Genomic DNA, 26,959 nt, shown 5'->3' with positions numbered 1-26,959 from the left:
TCTAAGCATATCTTTTATTTCTAAAACAAAATTAGTGAAACATTTAAGCAGTAAACATTTTAACTGTATTTGTATATTTAACCAGAAAGTAGGCATACTTATATAGCTGACATAATTTTTACCTTGATGGTTGGAATAGGCCTTTTGGGGATAAAACAGTTTCTCTTAAGTGGTGAAAAAACTGCATTTTGTTCTTTCAGTCTAATCTTGTTTTCTGCTATGATTTTCTTGCGCTGTTCAAGATAAGGTCCAAAACTTGGCAGTTTCTAAAAGGAAAACACACAAATAAGAAAATATATTAGCTCAGAGAAGAGAAAAATGAGAAGGTATATAAATACCTACAAACAAATGTGTGTCTAGGGATTGTTTCCTGTATACTGTAACTAGGTCTTAACTCACTGTTTTGGACCACTAGTCTTTTAGGTATCAGGTTCCGTTAATTATTAAAAAGAACACAACAGTACAATACTTTTACCAAATATGTATGTATTACATATACAAATGTTAATTAAAATACATTTCTAAATGGAATAAAGTTCACAATGGCAAACCAAACCCATCCACTTAAAACAAAAGCTATTAGTTAAGCCATTTGTTTGGTTTGTATAGACAGAAGGTAACACCTACTGATGCTTTTTTCCCCTTCATCAAGTTTGTTAGCGTGATACAGACACAGCTGTAGTCCCTGACAAATGCTTTTGTCCATAGCGAAGGTACTTTGCCAGAGTTCTCATCTGTATCTCTATTTTATTGTGTTCGAATTCTTACTACATCTCTTTAAAGATTGTAACTAGTGTTGATTGCAATTTACTGGAATGGCTGAAAAACAAAATGGTAAAAATATTGATTTCTCTGTACAGAAAATGAATTTTACTTTGCATGGAGGCAAAAATAGAAATGAAAAGGAGAGGAAATATTATAGTGCTTAAACAAACTCCATCAGTATTCGAAATCACATCACGGTGCTTTAAATTTCAAGGTTATTCAATTGTACTTTACAAAGTTCATTTAGAAAGATACCTGGGCATCATGGAAAAATGCTAAGTGGTTTCAAGTTAACACGAAAATGCCCTCATACCATTCATTATCCCACAATTATTTTCTCTTCACTTTGTCCTTCCCCTCTTCTAGAACCTTTGATCTTCACTTTTACTGACACATACTGCTGGTGATAGTCATCACTGAATTCCAAATGTTTTGTGTCGTCCTGTAACCTGGAATTGCTAGGTCTCTTTCATAAGACTGCAAAAATACCCTCTCTCTCCTGCAGAATAAAGCCCATTTATCTAGCTGATGGAGGATTGGAAAACTACAGCACTCCAAGGTCATCCTGATCTCTGACCTAGCAAGTATTTTTGTGAAAAATCACACTTGTTTCAAAACACTGGCCTCCACATTTCAGCTTGCATAACATCCCAGGAAAATGAGTTCTCTGGTCTTCCAGAGATCTCAGTAGAGTAGGTAAGCTAAACTTAAACCATGTTCCAATTAAGCGGAACTGCAAACTGCAACCGTAAATTTATAATAGCAAAAAACATATTTATGTGGAAATATCTAAGATTGTTACTTCTATTATCAATTCATTATTTTTATGTCAACAAGTCAAGTAAATAGAAACAATGTTATGAATGCCAAATTAATTTATATACAATTAGACTAGAACTGTGTACTTCATCTCTGCACCTTAATGCTTTCCTAAATTATAATATTTGATGGTTGCAGTAATATGAAATGATATGATGGAGGGAGATAATATTCTGTATCTATTTTGGTATAAAACAAGTGATACTGACTTGCTTAAAGCATAAAATAAATAAGAGTATAAAACAAGTCCTCCTTATGACATATATAAGCATCCTTAATATAGGAAAGACAATGCTTTTTTGAAATGTCCTCTTATGAAATGGTTCCTTGGGGCAGATAAGGTGTTAGGGATTACATTTGTTGCCAAAGAAATGCCCTTAGGGTCCAGATAACACCACATAAGGTGGCAAGCGCATGTCCACATGATGTAAATCTTGTGATATAAATCTTCAGAATGTCACCCCTGTGTGCTTCTCTTATACATCAAGGGCATCTGAATCCTAATCTAATATACTCAAAGACTATCAAGAATGGTTAAGTGTTGAAACATATGACCTCTGGTTCTAGCAGATGCTTGACGTTAGCAGGCTCCATGAAAATCGGTATCATTATTTTCCCTGGTGGGTTTTACATGGTTCCCTGTTTGGGTTTTACCTTACTCAACACCATCTAATTTCACCTAAGAGTTTTGTGAAGACTGTTCAAAAGAAATCATTCTTGGAACTTTTTAATCTATCTTCCTTTAAACATACATCAGAGGATAGTATTTTAAAAAAACATTTAGATGATTCTTTATCCAAATGGAGACAATGAATGTAGTTAAATTTAAACCATAATGATTTCAAATTGTTTCAACAACAGTAATAATAATAATAAATACTTGAAAATCTTTTGATGCTGAATATAATATAGCCAGTGTAAATATCCAACAGCCTGATATTTTCTGTCATTTCTGCAATGATTGACCACATTTGCCATACATAAATTATGTTATACAGCCTTCCCCTGGCTATCATGCTAAGTTTCTAATGTGCTAATTGGTTTTATAATTAGTCCTAAAGAGAGAATCTCAATTTAACATAAAGATTCCTACAGGATTTTCTTTGTGCATTGGTTAGAAGAATTAATGGACTAAAAGGAAAACTTGTCAATTTTTTTTTAATTCAAAGCACAAAAATACCAAATATCAGTGACTGCTCCTTCAACCTTCCACCAAGCAACTTCAAATCAAATTGGGTTCATTTTTGTTTAATTCCTCACTGCTATGTGGAGCTCTCAGAGTATAGTAACAGGTTCTAAAACTTAAAGGCTGCTGTAGACATTTTGCTTTCCTTATTAGCATGAAAATTTAAGTGCTTTAAAAAAATTATGTTATATGTATTAAAGTAGTCCTAAGGATATGTGAGTACTAAACATTTTCAAAGTTAAGTTTTCCGAAAACAAAAAAGATCAATTATCTCCTGCACCAAAAGATCACCCAATCACCTTTATACATAATACATTGAGAAATACATTTGTGTTCTGATCTTGCAAAAAAAAAAAAAAAAAAAGGAAAAATTATAAAGAAAAAGAAAAGCAAGCAAGGAAGCAAAACAAAGCTAAGAAAGAGTGAAGATGAATGCATAGTTGGCCACTGTGTGTGTGTGCAATCAGTGATGATTAATAAAGCATTTAGTTCAAATCTCTGCCTGAACATATAGTTAATTGATTTCCTATTGCAGGAGGAGAAGCAGCAGGACCTGACAGTGCCAGCAGCAGGAGCTTTTCCTCTTCATTCATTATTTTCTTACAGAAAAGTTGTAGCCTGCGGTAACTCAAAGGGAGAGGTTTTGAGCGTCATGCTATATTTCTTAAACAAAGGAAAAAGTTCTTTAGGACTATCAAAAGCTGCTTTGTAACTGATGAACTGAACAAAGCTCAGAAATGGCGTGATTTTTGTTTCAATAGTTTCTCCAGGGATTCATCATTGATGAATTTGTTCTCACCAGAAAGGCTAAATCCTACTCATTTAAAGATAACAGTATCTTATACTAAAACTGTCTCTATCCAGATATAAAAAGCATTACATTGCCGATAGAAAAATGACAACATAATGAATCAACAATGATACCTTAAGCCAGCAAAGCTTTAAGGTAAAGAAGTCTATTTGGATTATAATTTATTCATGGATCAATCTAAAGGTAATTGAGGATATTATGAAGTAGAAAAGGGTTCTTATTTGTAATAGAAGCAAGCACTTGTATCCTCCAGTTTAAACTGTATAATTTTTATGAGAACAGGAGCAAGTTGTCTAATAGCACTAGTTTATAGTACTGTAATGGATCAACTCTATTTTCTTAATCACACTCTTATCTAATTGGAAACAATAACAGAAAGAAAAGTAATTGATATCTAAATGGTAATATGTGAAAGATGAAAATAATTCAGGTTTATATCAGAATATATCACTCAGTATCAGATATATATACATGTATCTCATTCAGTATAAACCTAAAATCAATCAATCAATCTACTTAACTATTTCCTTTGTGTGTGTGTGTGTGTGTGTGTGTATCACTGACAGACTATAGGATATTATATGTAAAGGATATTTAAAAGTTGACTTTTTTTTCCAAAGGGCATGTTTACATATGACATAGTTCTACTCTTTATCAGTCTTTCGACATTTATTCAACAAATACAATATTTAGTATCCACTCTGGGCCAGAAACTGTCCTGTGCTACTACATTAAAGGCTTCACAATTTCAATACAGTACAGTACAAATTATCATTGTTATTAATTTTATAAATATCTTTTGCTATTCATTAAGGGCTACTGTCAGATTGAATTATATGTCAAATATACCTGGTTATTGCAGTTGTCTCAAGGCATGACTCCTTGGAAAACTGTAACTCAATAAAGTGACCAATAATTGCAGAGAAAAATGAAGAAAATAAATTTTCAAAGAGTTGATCTTTAAAAAACTCAAAAAGCAAATTGAAGTAGTTCTTGGATACCTAAAATAAAAAATACGGGGGCAGTGTGGTATAAGTCTGTTTCATTATCTATAAAGTAGCCATTGTGAGGCTTAAATAAAGTAATTCATGTAAAGTTCCTACCTCACTCTAATTTCAATAGCTGTGTGCTCAGCATGATTCAAGGTAGCACGGGAGATAGAGATGAGAAATCTCTGTTCTGTACTTTCTAAATTCAATTACTTTTCTTCTTTCCTCTTTTCAATTATGAAAGTAATCAGTTACTTACATTTGAGGCGGATATTTATTTCAAAATCAGTTTTAGCATGGTTTAGAATCAGAAGCTCAGATTTTCCCATGTGTAACTGGCATGTAATGCTTAATCACTGATACAGCAGTAAGCAATGTTTCATGATATTATCAAATTTGGACAGTGGAAAACAATAAAAAGATAGAAACAGAAAAACCATCTACATATTACATGTTGTTATAGTGCTATAGATGGTCCATGATGCAAGTCAGGACACTGGCATTGGACATGTAAAATATATAAAATAGGAGTATTAGTTTAACCTGATAAATACAAGCATACAACTTTTGATCAAATGTGTGATATCTAAATCAGTCAAAAACAGAGACAGTTCATGTTTCACAGTGAAAGTAGAAAGTCAACATTCACATAGTGATTAGGGAAATAATTTAGAAGTCAAATTTGCATTAAAATCAGTTTTGCACTCATTAGCTGTGTGACTATGAGCCAATTACTTAACTATTCTGCTACTAATTTTCCTTATCAATGAAATGAGAATGATAGTATCAAACTCACGATGTTGGTATAAGCATTAAATGAAATAATATTTGCAAAATGCATGCCTGCCAATTTATTCCCATAAGCCTTAACTGCTTCTAGTGCATTGTGTACTGTGCTCCGTGTTTCCATGTTTGCTCATGCATTCCCTCTGCCAGAATGCCCCATCCTGTCTTTTTCACCTGGTCCATGCCAATTAGGCTATTTAGTTTCAGTTCAGTCTTCATAACACCTAAGTAATCTCCTTTACCGATTACCCTCCCTGCCCAGTGGCTTAGAATATCCTGGGCCTATTTTAATCTCTGCGCCTAGTATACTGCCTTATCATCATTAGCTTATGCATCCATCTGCCCAGCTTGAGTTCCTGACAGGTACCTTTTGATTCAGGACATAATAGGTACCGAATATAATTTTCAAAACTTGATGAATGAATGAATAAATAAATGAATAAATGAGTATCTTGAATATACTTACAAAATCTTTTTGGTTGTTTGAATTGTCAAACAATCCCAAACAATTACTTTCAGAGAGAAATTAAAGTACATAGGTTTTTAAATATTACACGAAGTAAAAAATATCATACTTACAGAAAAGCTATGATTCATACATTCAGAAAACATAAGGAGCCAGACACTTAAAATTTCTATATAAAAGATAGTGTGTGACCTTAAAGAGCCTATATTAATAACAACTGCAATACCCTGTGACAAGGGCTGTGGCAGAAGTGACACAAACTGTTATATGAACAGTGACAATGTGTATCTAACCCAGGCTGAAGGGTCAGAGATTTTCTAGAAGAGGTGTCATCTGAGCTAAACTCTGAAGGATAAGGTGAAGGTAGGATGGCAAGCGGTGCAGATGGAGGCGTGAGGTCAGGAAAGGGGAAGAGAATGCTCCAGGTGGAAGAAACAGCAGAGGGAGAAGGGTGACAATTTGGAGAAGGCACTGGGGAGCCAACAGACGGCGAACCCTCTGCTCCATCGTTCATAAGCTACAAGAGGGTGAGGCACTTCCCCGGTGAAAAGCAGGCAGAGCACATTTTCTTGTGAAGTGATGATGTTGGAACGTGAATTAGGAATAATGTCAATCAAGAGAAGAAAAATCTAACATTCATGGAATGCCAGTAAAGGATGATGGAAGTAAGACCTGCTTTTTGCCATGTGCTGTGCAGATGCGGGGGCCTAGGCCACAAAGAGGGCCAGGAGGCCATTCTTCCACAGGCATTTTATAGCCTTACGAAGATGACTGACTCTCATTCAAAGGAACTGAGATAAGAAAATTATTATTTTAATATTGAAACAATTAACTCATTTCAGGTCTCTTTAAAAATTGTCATTTTTTAAAGTAAGCATTTTTGAAGAAATACCTCTAGGTTGGGATTTAGGAAAATGTGGCATTGATGGCATGTTTTAGGGAAACCAGAACAAAGAGATGTTCCAAACACTATGCATGGAGAAATGCAGAATTTTGAAGGAGAGGGGGAATAGAACAGAGAAGAGAGAGTAAAAGAAAGTGAAAAAAGAGAAGGCAGAGAGAAGCAGCAAACCCTGTTGGTATGAGGCTGAAAGACTTTTATAAAGAGGGCGAGCCACTATTTAAGATGTTTGCATTGCTCCAATCTCAATTCTCCTCCATAGCCTCAATCTAGGAACATCTGCTACACACGTACATGCCTTGGTGAGAAATTTGGAGAAAAACTGGGGAAACAGGGTTGAGTTTCATGGTTGAGTTGGCATATAGCAAATGGAAACCATCAGGAGGGAGATTTAAAGGAGATTCAGAATTCAATGACAGCTGGAATTTATAGCCAGAAGTAACCTAGAGAACAGAATCTCCAGGGATTTTGTAGCAATCTCCAGAAGGACTGGACTGGGTGAAGTCAGCTGACATCTGGCTTACATACGTCATTGTAAGGAGAAATAAGATACATAGATGATGACATGCACAAATAATCTGATGTAACCCAGATCCAGTGAGCAATTAATTCCAACTAAGAGATTAATACAATCTTTATAGTGAAGAAGGAATTCAAACTATACTGAAAAATTCTAAAAGCGGAAAACAGTGCCTAGTGGTATGAGGAGAAGAGAAGTAAAGGAATGAAGTGAAGAAAGTACAGGATAAGCTTACTCTTACGTAGCTAAAATATACCAAGTGACAGAGAAATAGTGGGGGGTGAAGCTGGAGTATCTATAGACAGGGCTCTGAATTCTGGGTAGTGTTTGGGTTTTGCTCATTAGGGTGTGGGGGAACATCAGATACTTGAAAATTTGTGACCAGATCCTCAGAGTGACAGAAGGAAGGGTGCTTGTGGGATGATGACACACACACATCCACAAATAATGTTTTACCAGCTCCCTGCGCATCTCTTAACCCATTCAAGATGATACATAAAGTTAACCATCACACCATAGAGCCTTTTAAAATTTTCTACTATAACATCTTTAAAAATAATGGTAATGTCAGAACTCATCTAGTTCAGTTTCCTACCACTACCAGAATCCCATCTCCCAACATTCTGGATCATTCTCCTCTTTCTGCAGAAAGACCCCTCCTTTATCACCATCCCCTGCTCAATCAGATTCTCAGCTTTCAAAATGACATAGGAACTTTATTAACTGGTGGCTGCACAGGCTATGAGCTGCCAAAGAGTTACTTCTTGGTCAAAAGGAACATAAAGCAGTGTTGGTAGACAACCTGAGATGGTAAAGTAGACCTAGTTTTACTCTCCTTGCACTCTAAAGGACTTTTGCTTGCATTTTGTAGAGATGATGAGGTCGGGGAGGAGACATGGGGAAAATCAATTTCCTCAAAAATAGCTGAGTGAGGGAAGGAACTGCACCATCATCATCACCTTCACAAGTACCAGCATATTAACTGATCATGGCTATATACCAGACACTTTGCAAAGCTGATGAGTACATTATCTCTTCATTGCAAATAAGGTGGGTATTCTTGTATCCATTTATAGACAACACTGAGTGGCAGAAAGACTAAGCAACTTGCTACAATTCTGACCATTAATAAATGGCAGAGCCAGGATTCAAATCTAAGTCTGCAAGATGTGAGACCCTGTGCTATGCTGTCACTCCTATTTCTCTGTAGTCCTCACGAAGTTTTGTATAAGGTAGGTGTTTAATATACTTTTTATTTACATAAAGAAGCATACTACCTACATACTCCATTCCTTGAAATCTATGCTTCCTGTTTTTCTTATTCCACAAATTGTGAAGGGAAAATGTTTCACACAGTAGAAACCATTTAAAAAATGCTGAACACATACCATGGAAAATATCTGAATTAGTTTGGTCCTGTTTATTACTGGCCTCAAGTTTAATGAGCTCAAGCTAATACAGGTGAAAGGCCAGGGTGTTTCATGCAGAAGTTAATGAAATACCATAGAGCTGCTGCGAAAATGATTACAGCCAAATGTGAACTTAATATACTTCATCTTCAAGAAGCAATGCCCCATGGGAGGCATCATGCTGGGGGAGGTAATGTGGCATATTGGAGACAGTACTAATCCCTTGAGAGTGAGGAGATGGGGCTCTGATCTTAGCTTTGCTGTCAGCTGGTTTTGTGACCTATGGCAGGCTGGCGACTCTCTCTGTCTCAGTTTTCTCGTCGGTAACATGAGGGGGCTTGACTACATGATCTAGGAGGTCCCTCCCAGTGATACAATTGGTTTTGTTTTCAAATTCACTATTAGAAATCCTCAGGGTTTACGCCCAGGTGGCATCACATTGTCTGTGAATGAAACATTGGATTGAGCCATAAATTAAAACTCATTCCACCCGACTTAACTACAGAACATTCAGAATCTATTAGGCTATAACATATGGATATCATGGATCATGTTTATCAAACTTCCAAGGTTGGATGAGTTCACAAACTGTTTTAGGCTTCATTAGTAAAAGGTAAAACTAAAGATATTATTGCTAGTTTGCTTCATTATTAAATAATGAAATCTGTATAGAAAATTAAGGGAACTAAAATATTTTTTAAATGAAAGCTATTATAAATCTGTATGAATTGGGGAATTCACACAGTTTGTAACTAACACTACACTGTAATTATCTTGACAAAGTTTGATGTCAAGTTACAAACTCATCTGAGACACACTCTCTGGAAAATAAACCACAAATATTAGAAGTGAATATAAATGATAAGCATGAAATTACTAAAGAAATAAGAATAAAATATAGACACATATGTGGTTGCATTTCGTATATATTACAGTTTTAGGATTTGGAAGAAAAACAGAACCTTCTAGTAAAGCAATGTAATATCCAGAATGATCATTGATCTTGGGATGCAGAGACTAACTGAATGACCTGGGGCAAGCCACTTGCCCTCTGTGAGCCTCAATTTTCATCTGCGTAAAACAGAAATAACAACGATCACCCTGCTCATTTGTCCTTCACGACAACTATTTAAAATAGGAAAAGCATTAACAGATGATGAAAATACAGCTGTTACTAGTTTGAAAACTGTAAGGCATTATAGAACCAAAGTATTCTTACATTGTGCACAAATCTGATGTATGCACAATATAATAAATGATGTAAAGATGAAGTGAGCATTCTGAATTATAAAAATGTCACAAAATATTAACTATATACAAAGACAGATTTTCTCAGCAAGTCTTCCCAGTGCCTAAGGAGGACTTGGATGAAATAATTTGCTTTTGAAATCCACCTTCAAAATGCTACTGCTTTCATGGCTAAATGTTGCATAGAATGTCAAGAGCAAAAACCAATGAGGGAAAATGGAATAAAAATTGCCTTGCACAATGGAATGGAAGCAAAGCAAAACAGAAAAATGAGGTGATGAGGAAAATGGGACTGCTACAAATATGGAGTGAAAAGTATACAGGACTCAGGCTATATTTGGAGCAAGAATAGGTTAATCAATTTTATTCTGTATTTATGCAATATGATACCTAATATCCTCCTATGCAGAAACACCTGAATGACTGTTTTAATCCCTTTTACAGCACAGAACATAAAATATTACGTTTCTCTCTCTCTCTCTCTCTCTCTCTCTCTTTCTTTTTTTTTTTTTTTTTTTTTTTTGAGAAAGAGTCTTGCTCTATTGCCCAGGCTGGAGTGCAGTGGCACTATCTTGGCTCACTGCAACCTCTGCCTCCCAGGTTGAAGTTATTCTTCTGCCTCAGCCTCCTGTGTAACTGGGACTACAGGAATGTGTCACAATTCCCAGCCAATGTATTTTATATTTTTATTAGGGACGGGGTTTCACCATATTGGCCAGGCTGGTCTTGAACTCCTGACCTTGTGATCTGCCTGCCTCGGCCTCCCAGAAAATATGACATTTTGATCCATCTAAAACCCTATTTAGAGTTACCATTCAGAACATACTGGAATAAAATGATCATCATTTTGAAAGTCAATTTTAAGTGGTTCGATGCTAAGCAGGAGATTTATATTGGAAAGAAAATATAAGCAAGTGCAAGTGTTTTTACTATACAGAAAAGATCTTTCTAATATAATTAATTGCCATACATGTATGAAATATTTGACATGGGAAAATATATTTTATATGTATGGCAAAGTGCTCGACAAATAATAGCTTCTCCATGCAGCTACAGAATATATCCATAAATCAGAATTCATCTCAAATTTATATCTCCCAACTCCAAGCCTAGTGTGCTCCCTCTACATTGGCCATGAGCTTCCTGAGGTTCTTGGCTACACTTTTGTCCAACAATACGTAAGGGTTTTGGTGTTTTAAAAAAAGATACTGAGGGAAAGACCTAATCAACTACATCCTTGGGGAAGTCTCCTTCTTTCAGATATATTTGTTGAGTATTTACAATTTGTCTAGCACATGCTTTGGGCTGGCTATTAACGACATAATAGAGAATAAAACAGATATGATCTCCTTCCTCAGGGAATATGTAATAACTTTTAGTGCAATAGGATTAAACATAAATAATCCCACTCATCTGCGCATTCACCCTCTGTTTTCTATTCCACTACTAGGAGAAGTATCCTATGTCCTTTAAAAGACTCCACTTGCAGACTCCATCTCACATACTCTCTGATCATCTGAAGGAATTTGCTTGTCATTTTTATCCTTGACTATTCAACAGTTCACCCTCATTTTTACATTATTTTCATCAGCACACAGTTATACCTTAATTTCTCCTATCCTAAAAACAGATATACTAAGCATAATAAAATAATTCCTATGCCCCCACAGCTACTTTCAGGTATCATTAACCTACCTCCCTTCAAAAACCTCTTTTAAGCATTTTTAAGTGTCTATCCTCACATCTTCACCTCCTGTATCCACTTCTCAACATACCCTTTTCAGGAATTTATCCTCCATTCCAAACAACTGAAATGCTTCCATAATGAAGTTAACAACAACCTTTTATTGTGCAAATCCTGTGGCCACATTTTTGTTTGTGATCATCTAACTTTATCTCTCAGCATCATTAAACCTAACTGACCCTTGTTTCCTTCTTAAAACTCTATCCTTTGGCTGGGCACAGTGGCTTATTCCCGTAATCCCAGCACTTTGGAGGTTAAGGTGGGTGGATAACTTGAGACTCCATCTCTATTTAAAAATAATAAACAAAACCCCCACTATTCTGTTTTTTATCCTACGTCACTTCTGAGTGTCTCCTTTGCTGGGTAATACATACACACCAAATCTCTCTACTTTTCACCATTTCCATTGATATTGCTCTAGTCCAAGGCTCAACTGCCGCATCCTTGGACTACTGCAACAGCCTCCTAACCAATATACCTACTTTCTATTTTCACTTGCCCTAATGCATCCTCCTTATAGTAGCCTGAGCGGTTGTCTTAAATAGAAACGATGACAGATAATTTCTCTGCTTAAAATCCTCCAGTGAGTTCATTGCACTTAGAATAAAATCGGAAAGCATCACCATGACTGCAGGGCTATCTGGCCCCTGCCCACTTTTTCAATATATTTTAACCACTGTTCTCTTTACTTACTACTCTCCAGGCATATTGTTCTTCTTGCTATTCTTGAAAAGTCTTATAAGGTCATATGTCTGTAGGTCCTTTACATTTACTGTTTTGTTTGGTCTGCATCTGGATCTTTCGATGGTTGGATGCTTCACATGGTTTAGGGCTCAGATAAAATGTCACCTCCTCACAGAGGGACTCTCTGACCACTTAATCTACAGTAGGCCTTCCAAGTCACACTCTTCACATCTCCTTTTTAAAAATATTCATGTTGTTTATTTGCTTATTTTAAAAAATCTCCAACCCCTGTAGAAGGTATGAGCCACTATAATTAAATGTTCACTAATTTTGTTTACTGGTATTTCTCCAGAACTTTGAGTAATGCCTGGCTCATTGTACACTCTTGAATGAATGAAAGTACTGGGTAATTATACATTTATACACAGTACAGTCTTGAACTTAGCTTGGCTTCCAATTCTGGCTCCATATTTACTAGGTTTTTGACTTAGTCGAGTTTTGCTTAACTTTCAGAAAATCTAAGTTTCTTCATTCATAAAATGGGAATAGTATTTTTATAAGGTTGTAAAGATTATATAATTTATATAAATTACATAGAGTGAAGCCAGAGATTTACTTATGCACACAATGACACTATTTTAATGTATTTGTTTTTAAAAAATATGCTTTAAAGTATTGTGCTGTGTGCTTAATATTATGATATAGTAAACATTTCCCATCCCTTCAGCAAACCATTTCTCCAGAATTTATAAGGGAAGTCAATGGATTAAGCATGTTGTATGTGATGGAGAACTGCTTATTTCACATTTAGACTGCAAACACTGTATATAGTCAGGATTGCTCATACAGTTATGTAATTTTGTGCTCCACATGTTTAAATAAGTAAAATTAAGAAAATGAAGATTTGATAGTTGATGAGTAAATGTAAATACTAGCACTTAAAAAATGAAAGCAAGACCATTCTGTAGCCTAATCTAGATGCTGTCATCTGTGGGGGTTAGGGAAGATGCTAAGATCCGAGCCTGCTACCATGCTACTTCATGAACATCTGGCAGTCTGTCACTTCACAGGCAACAACATCTTCTCTAAACAGAAGAGACTTGAATTCATCAGGGATTCCCGTAGTACAGTATATGCTTAACTTAAGTACCTGCTTTCCCGTGATTTCCATAGATTATCATATTCATGACACTGTGGAGTGAAAGCATTTTTCTCACTCTCCAACCAGAACATGAAAAAGAAATTAAAACACTGGCAGGCACTTTGTCTCCAGTTTGTTGGACAAGTAAGAAAAGGACTTTCCACCCATTAATGTAAATGAAATTCTGTCAACTTAGAGCATTTAAACAAAGATGACAGCAGCCTGTCTATTAATAAATACCTGACAGAATAACAATTACATTTGTAGTTGACTGTTTTTCTTTCAATAAATGTAGGTCAGTGGGTATTTTTAAGTAATCTGTTTAAAATAAATTTGCAAACCCCAATAACTTTTATCCCATCTCTATTAACCCAGAAGTAACTTTAATATGCACATTCTTGCCTTTTAAAAGTGGTTTTTAGAACACTGTGGTCAAAGCCTTTTTAACACAGGTAACTGTGTAATTAAATATGCCTGTGCCTACTGTGTGTATACACACACATACATACAATGGATATATATATATATATATATATATATACACACACACACACACACACATATATATATATATAATCTATATTCTATTTGAATTCTATAGAAATATTTCAAGCATAGAGGGCTCTCTGTTTTCCAGTGATGGTTTTTCCATTTAGGGATAATCTGGACCCATATGCTACTGCTTCTATCTGACTTGTACATTTTTTTCATTATTGACTATCAGAAAGGAAAGGTAAAGAAAGGTAACAAACTGATTTAGCTGGTTAGTCCTCTAGCCTTAGGAATCCATTTTGCAGAGGAAGAATAAGTGAATTTAATGAATAAATTGAGTTTTGGGGGATTATGTGTGGAATTCACTAATCCACCTGGCTCAATATCACATTAGTTAGATTTGAGAAAGTAAGTTTCTAAACAGAATCAGGATGAGACTTTCAGTTTCCTTTGTGGAAGATCTTTCCAAGAGAATGTGTTTTCTCTGTCTAGGGAAGTTTGGGAGATGGTATATGTTGATATATTTGAATATGAGTTATAAGTACTACCAAAAGAGTGAATAATTTTACCTTCATTTATTAAAAATTAAAAGCACAACTGCATTTCATCAGATTTAAGATGCTATCATGCATTGTTTATTCATATAATAAAGAGGGAAATATAGGGAAAATACATTGTTTAAAATATTATTAAAACTTTTTCATATTCAGCATCTGGCAATGTGAAGATGTAAGATATAAGACAAATAGATTCAGAGATATTAAAAATGAAAAAATGCATGTCTTGATTTGGTAGAATGCACTGTGCTCTCTAAATACTTACTGGCTCAGTTCTAAGTCTCCTTCTCATCACTGTTAGTAGCCATAATACAGTAATGGCATCTTATTACTCCTAGGGAGATGCTACATGGAAATTACATCATCATATCTAAAACCCCATAGGCGAGAGTCCAAATTTTTGATGCATGAAACTTCAAAATTTACCATAATAGAAAAGCAAAGAATAAACCTTGTTCCATTTCCAGCATTATCCCAGAAAGCGATGTGTGACTATCTCAGAGAAAGAGAAATGAGAGTGGGCATCACTGTATGTTCTTGAGTCGGGCTAAGTCTATACCTGAAAACTTCTGAGATAGGTGTCTGTTGTTTCTTAACTCCATTTTCCTAATCATATCTCTTCTAGAGGTATGTAATGCTAAAGTTTATTTTTTATGTTAAAGAATATGTACATTATATATTTGTATTTGTATCATCTAATGTGAATTCAAGGAAAACATGTCATAAACGACATTTGTTCCTTCAAAGAAAATCAGGATGTCCTAACCATTTTACAAGAGAACGACTGTCCTCTTGTATCTCTCTATGAATGCTTTTGCATGAGTTGAATATCTTATGACAGACTTAGTTATTTCTAGAAGCTTCTGTTGATCAGTATGCTGGGGTTAATTCTAGCACTGTCCCTTAGAGATATTTTTCTAGGGCAGAATGAGCCACGGAGCGAAAGATACACAGGACAGTGTCAATACAGCATCATTGTATCATTTAATGGTTGATGGAGGTTATGGCAGCCAGTAGTCTGAGGAAAGCAAGTTTTCCCTGAAGGATGAAAGAAACCCATCATAAAATCATAAACTAATACCATATTTGCCTGTTAGTCATCCACTGATGAAACTGTGTATGTGAATACACTAATGCATTCCTTAAATGCAAATTACTACTAAATTCCTAAGTAAACTGTCTTCCACTTCAGAGCCATTGTAATCCATCTCTTATGTCAGACGAACTGCGAGACTTATCCTTCTGATCGCATAGGCTTTAGTGCTTTTCATCGTTCATCTCTCACAGTGGATAATCCTTTCATCTCTCCCTTCCAAGTTTACAATTTAAGCACAATCTATTCGCAACTGAAAAAAGGACCATAGTGTAAATAGGATGTCTTTAAGTTATAGCCAAAGAAGCCATTACTGGTTATACAATGGTGTGGGTTCTGTTACACAGAGGACAATACAGGGAACCTCACTCTTCACTTGCTTTCATCAATGTTCTGTGTTAACACACAGAATAAAGGGTGGGTGCTGAATTTGGGGTCTTCTCTTGCTTTTACTTTTTTCTTATGGTCTTGCAGTATTTTGTGTTTGAGGGAAAAGTCCTTGAGTACCAGCACTGGCCCCCATGAGTTCTTCAGTTTGTCATCAACATGGATTCTGATTTTATTGTTTAAAATTATAAAACAGCAAATTAACTAAATTGGTATTCACTCTTCAAAATCCTAGGGGGTCATTTAAAAGAGAATCATGTTTAGGAGAGTTAAGAGAAGTATGTAAAATGCTTCCATAATATATTTTTAAGTGAAAGAGAAAGCAGGATTAGAGCAGTACATGCAGTCTAATCCTAACGTGGTTTAAACACTGACTGTTTATATATGTACACACAGACACATACACACACAAACAATTGGGATCTCTGAATAGCGACATAAGAGGTGTTTTATTATACTTACGTATTTTCCTAATTTTCTACAGTGAGCACATACTACTTTTATAATGAGGAAAATGTTCTTAAGAGTATTGTCCTAAAAGGAACACTAACAGAAATTGTTATAAAAACCCATGCAGGAAGAAAATTACAGTAAGTATTATGGTCACCATTGTTACCTTATATGTTTTTAAAATATGAATCTCAAATCACAATTTAGAATGGTAGATACCAAAGAAATGTGTGCTGTGGGAGGATGCATATGTAAATGACTACACAGACAGAAATATGATAAGTAGACCTCAGGCCCACTTCTAAAATATGGTTAAATACATAATAAGAAATAAATGTTCATTCAGTTCAGCGAAGCAATGCATATGTTTGAGGATATAGAATTTTATTCCTAAGAATATAAAACTCCTACATTTTAGGTATATATGGGGTGTTGGCAAATTAATATCCTCCAAGAATTAAACTGCAATGCTAACTTTCCAAGAATTAAAACTATAATGCTAGCTTTTATTAGAGTGAGTTCTTTTCTATTTGCAGCTCTCAAAGAAGAAACACATTTATGCAGATATACATTTGAAAATATTCATATTCAAAAACACAGATTAGAAGTTTGTCTTTCCAAATAAATTAAAATTAAACACTTAAGTTAAACTAATGTTTGTTGAGCACCTACAATGTTTTAGGTTTTGATCCCTCTAGCTGTCTCCCGATGAAATGAGGATACCCAAACTGCCTGCATTATGGCTGCCTTTTAAAGGGGGGCTACAGTGTATCTTTCCAAGACACAAGCTTAGGAGGTCCAAGTATAAACTAAAGCTGATGTAAAATGACAAATTGGTCTTGCACAGTGACACACACCTATAGCTCCAGCACTTTGCGAGGCCAAGGAAGGCAGATCACTCGAGACCAGGAGTTGAAAACCAGCCTGGGCAACATGGTGAAACTCATCTCTACAAAAAATACAAAAATTAGCTGGGTGTGGTGGCATGTGCCTGTAGTCCCAGCTACTTGGAAGGTTGAGGTGGGAGGATTGCTTGAGCTCAGGAGGTCAAAGCTTCAGTGAACCAAGATTATTGTGCTACTGCACCCCAGCCTGGGCAGCAGAGCAAGACTCTGTCTCAAAAACAAACAAACAAAAAAACCCCAAAATGAACTAAAAATATATAAATAAAATGACAAATCATAAATTTACTATGGAAATGGGTAGCTTTTCTCACAATTTCCTTCATGCAATGTTTTATAGTAAAGACAAATTTGAGTTGTCTTCAGATATCTACCTCAGAAAATGCTAAAAAAGGCAACTCCAGGCTGGGTGCGGTAGCTCATGCCTCTAATTTCAGCACTTTGGGAGGCTGAGGTGGGTAGATCCCCTGAGGTCAGGAGTTCGACACCAACTTGGCCAACGTGGCGAAACTCCGTCTCTATGAAAAATGAAAAAAATCAGCCAGGCATAGTGGTGTATGTCTGTAATCCCAGCTACTTGGGAGGCTGAGGCAAGAGAATTGCTTAAACCTGGGAGGTGGAGGTTGCAGTGAGCCTAGATCACACCATTGCACTCCAGCCTGGATGACAGAGCTGGACTCTGCCTAAAAGGAAAAAAAGGAAGCAACTCCACATCCCTGGGATAAAAGCATGGCAGGTCGAATGTGCTAACATACAAGGTTTCCAAAATAAAACCTTTATTGATTGATTGACTGAATGCCTTATCGTTACTGTCACTCATTTATCTGCTGCTTTCAACTACATGTAAATGTATGGATGAAGAAAGACTCCCTGAGCAATCTTCACTAGAAGATCACTTCAGAACCATATGCTAAAGCGCAGCTTTTTTATTGCTGTATAACTGCAGAGGACATTTAGAGGAAACTGGGTCAAGCACTCTTGTCATGTTTCTCTTATACTGATTCAAATTATTTCCTAAGGTTTATTCACAATCATTCTATAAAGTTAACAAAGAGACAATTAGGAGAAAGATAATCCATTGTATACATATTGGAAGAAACTTTTAGTGTTGCTAGAAAGTCAAAGATGCAATTTATCATACTTTGTTTAGAACTTTTGCGTCTTTACTCGTAAGTGAAAAATGGTCTATAATTATGAAAAATGGTCTACAAATATCTGGGTTGTACTATTGTCAGAATTTAATATTAAAGTTAGTCAAGGTTCATAAATTTATTAAGGAGTTTTTTGTATCTTTCTATAACCTGTAATTGTTGAAATAACATAGAAACTCTGATAAAACTATTAGCTATTCAAATGTGAAATCACTTGTGCCTAATATCTTTTTAAATAATAAATTTTAAAATTTGCTTCCAATTACATTGATGATTATTGATTACATAATCAACTTGAGTAGTTTTTGATAAGAAATTACTCCTCCCTCTAGATTTTCTGACCAAAGAATTATATATAACACTTTTTCACTCTTTAATTCTCTTCTGTGTTTGAGGCACCAGTAGAGAATTGAAGAATTCTGTTTTCATTTTCATAGAATACATTTTTGCTTCCTTTCTGCTTGAGATTTTACTGTAATTGTAGATATCTGTTGATCTTTTCAAATGTCATCTTTTGTTTTATTTTTCCTCTTCTTTTGGATCTTCCCAAGACTGACCTTGCTGATGCGAGGGAGAAGTGACATCCCTGAGGCCCGTGCATCTCCTCCCTGTCCAGGCTGGTCTTCCACCTGGACTCTGGGCACCCTGAGCTCTCTATGTAACCTTCAGATTTTACTGTGATAACATCTTCTTTTTCCCTCTTTTGTTTCCCTCTCTGCCCTTAACCTTTTGCTTAAAAGCTTTTTCCATTTCTCTTGCACATTTTTTTTCCAAGCCAGAAACGTTTCCAACAAACAGAGCCATTTAAAAATACACACGTAGAAAGCAAGAGATAACTATAAAATAGATTCCATGCTTCCTGGCTTCTGCATGGGGCAGGAACTGAGGGGGGCATAAAAAAAAAACTAGGTCCAACAATATAAGCTGCATTGCTGTGTAAGTGCCTGAAAAGACCAGTACCCATTAGAGAGTACTGAATGCGGAATCAATTCTTAAAAAGGAGATTCAGGTTCTAGGGCTTTGTTTAAATTATTTTTACTGTCAGATTCAAAAATTAACTCTTATCTAAGGGATTCAGTCACCAAATTTACCTCTACTGTCGACTCCGAAGTTTAGAGGAGTACACAGAACCAAACAGAAGAAAAAAATTGTAAGTTTTATAATCACATTTATTTGATTCCAAACTTTCAAAAAACTTGTTTGTTTGTCATTAATAACTCATATTTTGATGGTTTAGAGCAGGTCATCTGAAGATTGATGTTTAATGAGTAAACTACTGTGCCAGTTGCAAACAGGAAAGAAATAAATTTAATGGAAGAGAATATGATAATATAATAATATTTAATGATGAAGGGAGAAAATCCTTCATTTTTTTCCACAGGCTGTGGGGACAAAAAGTTCTTTCTTTCAGGTATTGGCAATTCTGAACGAAAGCAGTCATCAGAAAGCATACTAGGTACATGATTTATTGTGACTTCTAGTGACATAACAGAGTTCAAACAGAACAATATTTGAAAAGAAAGCCATACACCAGTGCATTTAATAATTCTGGCTTATGAATGTTAAGAAGTGAATTTGTACGCCATCTACAACGGGTCTCAGCACTTCATTGTATCCCCAGAAGTCAGGTAACAGCTCTCTGTGCTAGAAAACCATCCAAAGCAATCACATGGAAATTAGCACACCAGTGTCCTGCTTTGCAGCCCAGTCCCTCAATGTCTGTGATTTGACAGGAAGATATAAAAGACTGCAGAAAAGTGTTAAGGGATAGCTCAGATGCTGGCATGTGTGGTGGAGCAGGTGAGCAGTTAGGATTGTGTGCCACAGGCTGACAGGAGAGGGAGTGTCAGGCTACCACGTGAGTGAACATGGGCCCTATCGTGGAAAATAAGCTTTTTGTTAGGACTCTCAATATCTAGAAGGAGGGGCAACCTTTCTGGCATGAATGTGCTACTGCTGTGAGGATCCAGTAAAAGGTCTTCTCAGGGTTTGTTTAAAAAGGTCAGCTCAGGAACTACTGACCCCTGTGACTTCATCCTGACAGTTTCAGCCCTCTTACAAAATCACTCTTGTCACTTCTTGCCTCCTGTGCTTTTCTGAAAACAAAACCCTCTACCACCTGCCGCCCATTATTCCACCAGTGAGCAACATGCGCTCTCTTCGGCTGATATTTCAATTTATTCGTGGTTAGATGTGCAGTAATCCTCTGACTGAAGCTGAGGGAGCAGTTTAAAGATTTAAAACAAAACAAAGCCAGTGCTTCAAACATCTCTTCATGCAAAGCTTACCAGATGCAGAAATGTGGCTAATTCTCATCCACACAAAAGCAAAACGAAGACCCGCAGATGGTCAGTGCCTGCCCTCTGCAGAGGGAGAGGCAGGGTTGGCTCCAAGTAACAAATAATTATCCAGGCCCTTTGTAAATCAAGTTGTACCACTTCTCCTGTGAGCACCCACAAAGACGGCTGCATATATTTGCTATTAGCTCCTCTTTGTCTGAGGATTTTGTTAATGCCCTTTCTTCGTATAAGTTTGTGTCGCCTTGTTCTCACATTTGACACCAACTGAAATAGCCTTGCAGAACCTTTGTTTCTATTTTCTTCAAAATGTGTATTCCTCAATGAGGTTTCATCTTAATCTCTTCTTTTCAAAAGGATATGAATTGAACATGCAGAGAATCAGCCTAACAGGACCGATTATCAATTTCCATTTCCTTTCAGTGCCTTTGCCACCCGTGGGCCACCTAGACAGCTTTCCTTGAAGACAAAGGGTGTCTGAAATGGACAACTTTATTTTATACACTGGTCTCTTAGTGGACGACAGAGACTCATCGCCCATAATAAATCCTTCCCCTGACCCTTTTATATAATGCACAGCTGAGCTAAAAAGGAAATCAATGTTGCAATTTTAATTTAGTACTTTCATTCTGTTAATTTATCTAAAAAATCCTATGCCACGACTTTCCCTTGTCAAAACAGCCAATTCCTGTCAATAGGAAAATGGGAAAATGCTCTGAGTCTCTCCTCTACACCCCCAACCACATTTTCAGTAGTATGGCTATAAAAACCATGGGGCATATAGTAAGCCCTCCATGTTTTCCTGTATGTGCGAAGCTTCTTTTGTAAGCAGTGTGAACTTGGCAAACTGAAGAAATATGGAGGGTCTTTAGGGAGAAAATAATCTGGGACCACATTGTTTGTTAGCTTTGCTAAAGATGTTTGTAGAACTACTAAAATGGAATGCCAAGTGTCTAAGTATGTATTAATGGTGATGCCTGAGCATATTATTCAACTAGGGATATTAAATCCTGATTAATCTCTGGGGTTCTAAGAGTTCTAAGTAATAAGTAACACTGTGTTTTCTGTCAGGGCATCATAAAATAACTCAGGTTTTACTCTTTTCTCTCTGTATTTCACAATTTGACAATAAACCAGGGATAGAGACTTACTTTACTCTGGGTATGATGCTGTCATAGGGGAATAAAGTCAACTCTGCATCGCCATGCTCTAGTGCCACGGGGCAGATGCAAAGCCGTGGAGTCCCTGAGCAGCTGAGGACCTGCTACCTTTCCAAGAGAAATCTCCTGTCAAGAAATTGTTTCTTCAAGCCTTTATTCAAATATTACCTTCTCAGTGGGACCTTTCCTAATCATCCCATTGAGACTAAAATCCTTCCCTGCCTCCTGCCACTCCCTAGCCTTCCCTGTATCTCTTCCATGACTTTTTCCCCCTTGGCACTTCTGACTTTCAATATCACTTTATAATTTACTTATTTTCTTTATTATCTATCTCCATTCCAGTGAAATGTAAGTATACTGCTGTTCACTAAATTATCCTCAGGGTATGGGACAGTTTTTAACATACTGCAGGTGCTCAAAAAACATGTTTCCCAAAAAATTATTATGAGGTCACTTCTGGCCAGTTGTTTCTCGGGTGCAGGAATGGCAGCCTTGTATAGGTTGATGCACATAATGACTGCTGGAAAGAAAACCACTTCTTGCTCTCGGGGTCCTTGTAAATTCTACAAGAGCTTAACTTAATACAGGAGAAAGAGCCCAACTCCACATCCAGGACAAGGAATTAGCCCAAGGGTGGGCTTATAAATAGAGTGAGATCCTGGGACTTGCGTGTGGCTGAAATTAAAAAATAAACCTAGTTGGTTTGGGCTTGAAATGAGGTTTCACCTATTAGTTCAGCATGTTGTAAGCAAAGTAATTCAATGAGGACCATTATAGCATAGGTACCATGCTTGGCAATGTAAGAGAGATAGCATCCTTGCCTGGGTCTGCAAGCAGATTACGATCTAGGGAAGTTAACATACATGTTTCAAGTCTAGAGCAGGGCATGGAATGTACTACTATGGGAAATCAAAGAGGGTTTGTCCAAGATACTTGAATTTTGAAGGATGGCAATGTTTTCAGTACCAGAGATGAAATAAATAGCATTCAAGGCAATGGGAATGCTGTTAAGGGAAGCAGAATGCATTTGTGGAACATGCAGCCCACTTCCTTTGTGGATGTTTGCTGGAGTATGGATGAAAAGAGAGATAATTCTAGAAAGATTGGTGATTATTAAATTGGAGGCTGGGTTTTCCATGTTATATTATTTTATTGGGGAACCACGAATAATTCTTAAAGAGGAGACAGACCTCATTCAGAAGCCTTTATTTTGTTTTTGTGGCAGTGACGGGGCTAGGGATAAAAATGATTAGTCAAGTAAATAAGTATTTACAAGTACTAGGCTATAAAGCTTAAAAACTATGGAATCCATCCAACTTATAACTGTAAAGCAGTAAATGTAGACTATTCTAGAATGGAGAGTCATATACTTATATTTCAAAGACCTCCCATCAGAGACTTTGCAATTTTGCGCCTTATTCTTTCTAGTATTCTTAATCTGAATGGTTAAGAATTCTTCAAATGAAACCTCTTTAACTTAATTATAACCAATTTGATCTTATTTCCTCCTATATGTACAAAGATAATTACCATATGGCGTTGCCCAGAGTCAGCCTGTTACATGCCTGAAGATATTAAACAAGTAAACTGTTGAAACAGTCTACTGTTCTTTTAAAAAAAAATGTTGCTTTAATCTTTCCTTATGTCACTTAGTCTCTTTAGTTAAAAAAAAAAAAAAAAAAAAAAAGAAACTCCCCTCTTTACTCCTTGCTATCTTTTTTTTTTCTCTAAATATTGACAATAAAACTGTATGTTGACCTGAGAAGAATGTGACTACTGGAGAGACTAGTGGATGACCATTTCATGACTCTTTTATGTAATTGACTTTTTAGTCCTCAATTGCACTGCTCTGATTAGTCAAATTAAATATAAGATTGCCTATACTCTCAGATATTTTTCTTCTATATTTGGACCTTGTTAGATGAGGCCATCCTCTATTATCTTTTAAGTAAAGGTTAACTACCATGTGGCCAGGGAATAGTAAAACATGATCCTGACACATTTATTTACGTTTTAAAGGCAAAACCTCACTTTTCAGCTGATGAAACATAGGCTCAAAATCTTTTTTTTTTTTTTTGAGACGGAGTCTTGCTCTGTCGCCAGGCTGGAGTGCAGTGGCGCAGTCTTGGCTCACTGCAACCTCCACCTCCCGGGTTCAAGTGATTCTTCCGCCTCAGCCTCCTGAGTAGCTAGGACTACAGGCACGTGCCAAACATCCAGCTAATTTTTGTATTTTCAGTAGAGATCGGGTTTTGCCATGTTGGCCAGGATGGGGCTCAAAATCTTAATGCTAACCATAACATTGTAGGTTCCCATTTGAATTCCGAAAATCAGGTATTCCTATGTAGAAGAAACATATTTACTCTGTATGTCAGTCAGTACTAACATACACACACAAAGAGTTTACCACACTTCCTCTAGATAAAATTTATTTTTTCTAATAAATCCTGCTTCTAACATTAAGGTTGGATTTAACTAGTTCATTGAGACTTGGTCCTTTATTGTCCTCCAAAATTGGTATTATATACTATCAAATAAATATAAGAAAAACAGTAAAAAGTCACCTGAATAGGGTTTGAAATATAGTACCTTCAGTAGCCCAGAGGACTCTCTTACTTTTGAATCTGATAAACAAAGTAAATATATGAAGAAAAATATATATGCTCTGTGACATCACATTTATATAGCTTATTTACACAATTTTTCTTTATTGGTTCTTTGAATGTAAGAAAATCCACAATCTAGAGGCCTAAAAATAGATGAGAACATTTATTAAGAAAATATACATGGCCACATATATATGAATGCATATGAACATTTACTTTTGGTTTTAATTCTCTCATTTATCTTTCCCAAATTCATTTTATGGTCTATCTAATCTTTAACAGATTTTTTGTTGCTGTTGTTGTTAGCTTCATTACAACATCCGAAATATCCAATTTCCTCTTTAGCTGCTGCTGTGTTTAGGCAGACACCTTTATTGAGTTATCAGAAGACTGTGCAGGTTCTGAGCCCTGCAGCATACAGAAGTAGCCTGGGTGATTCAGGTCAATGTGCAATAATGAATCTGGGGCCCTGCCAAATATGGTCTGCCATGGCGAAGGAAGTTCTGTCTCTCCACATTTTAAACTGTAATTTTTTTGTTTTGTTTTGTTTTGTTTTTTTGCATTTCACTTTTCAATGGATTTTGCTTCATTAAACAACTTTGGAAGGAGTACTTTGCACTCTTGATTTCTGCGTGGAAGTCATTGATTAACTGGTGAATTTATGGTTTCAAATGATAAGGCCTGATCTGTAGGAACCAGAGGAAAATTTCCTAATGGACTTCTTCCTGATCATTTTACCAGAGCAAATGCCCTCGCCTGCTCTAAATAGCACAGATTTCTGGTATTTTAATGTGTCATTACTTTGACCAGACAGATTTTAGTCCCTAATAAAATAATTCTCCTAACTCTTAGGTTATTTATTCTTAATACTTTGTTGTGAGATAAGGCAGAAAGAGATGCTAACTCATCTGCAGTGCTTCAACATTATAACTTTAGTAACTTTTCTGAGTATTTTCAAAAACATGGAGAGCTACAAAAAAAACAGTTGAAGGAAACAAAAGGACTAGATTTATTCCAAGCACAGGTTCAGTGGGTCAGTGTGCTTTGTATTTCACATTATTTCTTTTGACATTCTTTAGTGTCCACCAAGGATGAAAGAATATAGCCTCCACTGTCCATTTGGAATTTAACCTTCCTATTTGGCCAGCTATTAGGGACAAAATACTTGGGTTCAGTGGATATAAGTCCACTGAGGAAAGTTAGATGCTAACAAAATTTTCCCGCATCTTTGCACACCCAAGATGACGTATCCCAACTCAAATATTTGTGCATACACACAGAGAATAGTTTATATGATCTCATAGTGATTTTCTGGATTACCTTTGCTTTATGAATTTAAGAAAGTCACTTACTTCTTTTTATCTGCTAACCAAGGGGTTCATAAATATTCTCTAAAAATCTGTGGGCTCTAACATGGGAAGTCAGAGAGTACTTACTTTTCCTAGCAGGTGTGAAAGAAAAACTCTCGGTTCACCTTGAATAACATCTGGAGGGACTGAATTAATAGAGTAAAACTGCAACTTCAAAACTGTTCTTTAGAATGTTAATTTAATTTTAAAACCTTTTGAAAAGGTTTAAAGGATTCTTTTTTAATAAACTAACTAGTGGGGAAGAAATAAGCCACTTGTTTTGAGAAGTTATCAGTGGTTTCAAGACTGTAGTGGCAACTGGATTTTCAAAAAAGAGGAAATATTTTAAAATAATTCTCCATTTTTGACTAAGATAAGGACTATTTGCTAGTGAATGGAGACTCAACATACACAACCATGTCTTCTATTTACGTGGTTGAGTATCGTTTTAAAAAGACTATCCTGACCACACGAGATCATTTTTCTCGGCAAACAAACCTGAAGAAAAGTATTACATCATTACTGATTCATTTTCTGTCACTCATTTCCAACATCTCATTTGTTACAGAAAATTAAGTAGATTTTAGTAAAAAGGTATTAAAAAGAAATTCCAGTTTCATAACTCTCTAGTACTTATAATTATTATAACCATGGTGAATATTTGCAAAGGCCCAGAGTGTGAGACTCAATTTACTGAATAAGCCAGAATAAGCCAGAGAAGCAATTGCTGTGGTCTGACTGTTTGTGTCTTCCCCCAATTCATATATTGAAATCTCAACCTCCAAAGTGCTGGTTTTAGGAGGCGGGTCTTTGGGAAGTGATAAGTCATGAGGGTGAAGTCTTCAAAAATGAGATTAATGCCTTTATGAAAAAGACTTTAGAAAGACTCCTTCCTCTTTCTACCATGTGAAGTTCTAGTGAAAAGATGGCTGTTTAGGAACCAGGTAATAGGCCCTCACCAGACATCAAAACTGTTAGCACCTATATTCTGGAATAAATTTCTGTTGTTTATAAGCTCAGTTTATAATATTGTGACAGAGCAGTCT

The 26,959-nt window shown here is 36.0% G+C and overlaps 1 protein-coding gene across 1 annotated transcript in view; it reads right to left on the bottom strand.

Moving 5' to 3' along the window:
• Positions 1-26,959, bottom strand: part of DPYD (dihydropyrimidine dehydrogenase) — an 856,217-nt gene that overhangs the window by 20,371 nt on the left and 808,887 nt on the right. The window contains exon 21 of the mRNA XM_039460876.2: positions 123-266. Within this exon, the coding sequence (XP_039316810.1) occupies positions 123-266 (144 nt within the window). The remainder of the gene's footprint in view (positions 1-122; positions 267-26,959) is intronic.

This window comes from Saimiri boliviensis, chromosome 11 (assembly GCF_048565385.1).
Source record: "Saimiri boliviensis isolate mSaiBol1 chromosome 11, mSaiBol1.pri, whole genome shotgun sequence".
NCBI lineage: Eukaryota > Metazoa > Chordata > Mammalia > Primates > Cebidae > Saimiri > Saimiri boliviensis.
This window is presented reverse-complemented; position numbering and strand designations above follow the sequence as displayed.